Source organism: Sinocyclocheilus anshuiensis, unplaced genomic scaffold (genome assembly GCF_001515605.1).
Source record: "Sinocyclocheilus anshuiensis isolate Anshui unplaced genomic scaffold, SAMN03320099.WGS_v1.1 scaffold694, whole genome shotgun sequence".
Classification (NCBI taxonomy): Eukaryota; Metazoa; Chordata; class Actinopteri; order Cypriniformes; family Cyprinidae; genus Sinocyclocheilus; species Sinocyclocheilus anshuiensis.
Window position 1 is genome coordinate 2,762,056 of NW_015542477.1, and position 2,654 is coordinate 2,764,709.

The 2,654-nt window shown below is 36.9% G+C and overlaps 1 protein-coding gene across 16 annotated transcripts in view; it reads left to right on the top strand.

Moving 5' to 3' along the window:
* The window catches only part of LOC107693969 (disks large homolog 2-like), a 210,592-nt gene that overhangs the window by 190,569 nt on the left and 17,369 nt on the right, over positions 1–2,654 (top strand). For all 16 annotated transcript variants that reach the window (XM_016493582.1, XM_016493567.1, XM_016493574.1 and 13 more), the window contains one exon: positions 330–444. In XM_016493582.1, the coding sequence (XP_016349068.1) occupies positions 330–444 (115 nt within the window). The remainder of the gene's footprint in view (positions 1–329; positions 445–2,654) is intronic.

Genomic DNA, 2,654 nt, shown 5'->3' on the forward strand with positions numbered 1-2,654 from the left:
CTCTCTCTCTCACTCTCTCTCTATTTCTTCTACATTTCCTATATTGACTGTGTGACCTTGTGCTAGAAGTCAGCACAGAACAGCTACTGTATCTTGTATCGATCGGAGCTGTCATCTCATACACTAAGACTCTACAACACCACATCCTTTCTGGACAGCATTTCTCCCAAGGGATCTTTTTATTAATTATTTGATTTGAGACTGTTTGTTTGCATGTGCTCTGTTCTGTTCTTGTGGTTTTAGAGTTGCCATTCCAGAGCTTGATGTTTGATTTGAAAAAAAAAAGTTGCATTATGTTTACGCTTGCTTGGTTATGTTTGTGTTTACAGAATACGGGCGTTTTGAGGCCAAGATTCATGACTTACGAGAGCAGATGATGAACCACAGCATGAGTTCTGGATCCGGATCCCTCAGAACCAATCAAAAACGCTCACTCTATGTCAGGTAGACCTCATCTATTTAAACATAAATTTACATACACTAATAGAACTGCAAGAATTCATTTTCTTTGTGTTTTTCATGTTTTTCAGTAAATTATCCTAAAAAGCTTCAGAAAATCCTTACCGCAATGGCAATTTCTTTTTCTTTTTTTAAGCAAAAACTAGCGAAGATTTATGCTTGAAACATAAAAACAAATAGATTTTAAATAGATTTTCTCTGAAAACAAGTCTAATCTCACACCATTTAGCTTCTCAAGACAGTTTATCTTGTTGTTTACATATTTTTACTGAAAAACAAGATGAAAAACAGATGATTTATTTGTTTTTTGGTTGTGAATGAATTGGAATGAATGTTTCTGTCATCACAGATGGGATACTGATATCCCAGCAGCCTCTGATCATGTAAACTTGCTGTTAAGTGTCTCTCCATGACACTCTTGTTATGTGGGACTGATGTTGGATTGATGTGAACATGAGTGTGGTCTCTCTGGGAAATGAGGCATGTTTCCAGCCTGGAACGAGATGTTTGTTATACACACAAGCACACATACACACACTTCAGGGGTTTGCGTGTGAACCAGCAGGGTATCTGAGTGAGTCAGAATTCATCAGTGTCCAGTATGCCTTGCTTACACACACACACACACACACACACACACTCTCAAGGGAGCACATGCTGTCTTATGTGTGCGCGCTGATCCTAGATCAGCCAGAATTGGGGATCACATTGTTTTACATGACATTTAGAAGAGCTATTGATATTTAAAATCAGTAGGAAAGTGGCAACAGTGATCCGTTATAAGATGCTCCAAGAAACCTTTCTTTGCTCACCTCTTCTCTGTTCTTAAAGGGATAGTTCACTCAAAAATGAAAATTCTGTCATTAATTACTCACCCTCATGTCATTCCTGTAAGACCTTCGTTCATCTTCGGAACACAAATTAAGATATTTTTGATGAAATCCGAGCACTTTCTGACCCTCCATAGACAGCAACATAACCACCATGTTCAAGGCCCAGAAAGGTAGTAAGGACATTGGTAAAATAGTCCATGTGACACCAGTGGTTCACCCTTAATTTTATGAAGCTACGAGAATACTTTTTGTGCACAAAGAAAACAAAAATAACAATTTTATTCCACAATTTCTTCTCTTCCAGTGTCAGTCTTCGATGCACGTTCACTGACTATTTTAGTATTTGTATTTAATAGATAATATGTATTTACTATTTAATATTATCATGTAATTTATACATATAATTAAACAAATATATATTTAAAAATATATTTATATTTAATATATTTAATTTAATATTTAATTAAAAAAAATATTTTTAAAGAAAGAACCACCATGATAATAGTTTGAGCCCATTTCCAGAGGCTACTAAATATTTGTAAATTTTCAAGTAATTGTTATGAAGATAAACAGTAAAATCCTAAGACCTACGTAATGTATTCTAGCCTCCAGGTTCACTCCAAACGTCCCATGCCATAGCATTGTTTGGCTACTCTTCTGAACAACTATTATGATTCTCCCAGATATGTTGCGCAATGCAATCAGCAGAACAGAGATTAGTTCCTCGTTAGCTGGTAGCAACATGCAGCTGTAGATTTCTGATTTGGCTTCGTTATTGTGTGTGAGGTGGAAAATTTCAGCAGAACCAGCGCACCTGTGGAGATCCATTGTGATAATTAGCCCTCCTGTCAGCAATTATACATATACACATCTCCTCTCCTCATGATGTACATCATGCACCGCTCCCACAGCATTAAAAGATGCTCAATATCTCCTTCCCAGCCGCAGTCTAATGCCGCAGGCCCCCTTTGTGGGTGCTAGATAATTGTACTGTGCCATCGCTAGTCCGAAGAGCTGGCTGGTTTTGCAGAACACGGATGCTGGGAAAAGCTGAGACACAGGAAATCAGACCTTGTAGGCAGTCATTTATTTGCTGCAGAACACATCATCTCGCTAAAGTCACCGTTTTGTTAGGTTTGTGATTTTCCTAATGCTCGACTTAGTAGTCTTGTTATGGGGATTATATAATGGAAAACTGTATTTTGTGTTTCCCTTCTTATCAAGGTATTTGCATTACAACCATGAGCATACAGTTACAGGAAAAAGTATGTGAACCCTTTGATTTCTGAATAAATGTGATCATTGACTACTCACAATAACAGCAAAAAACACAGTCTATATATATATATATATATATATATA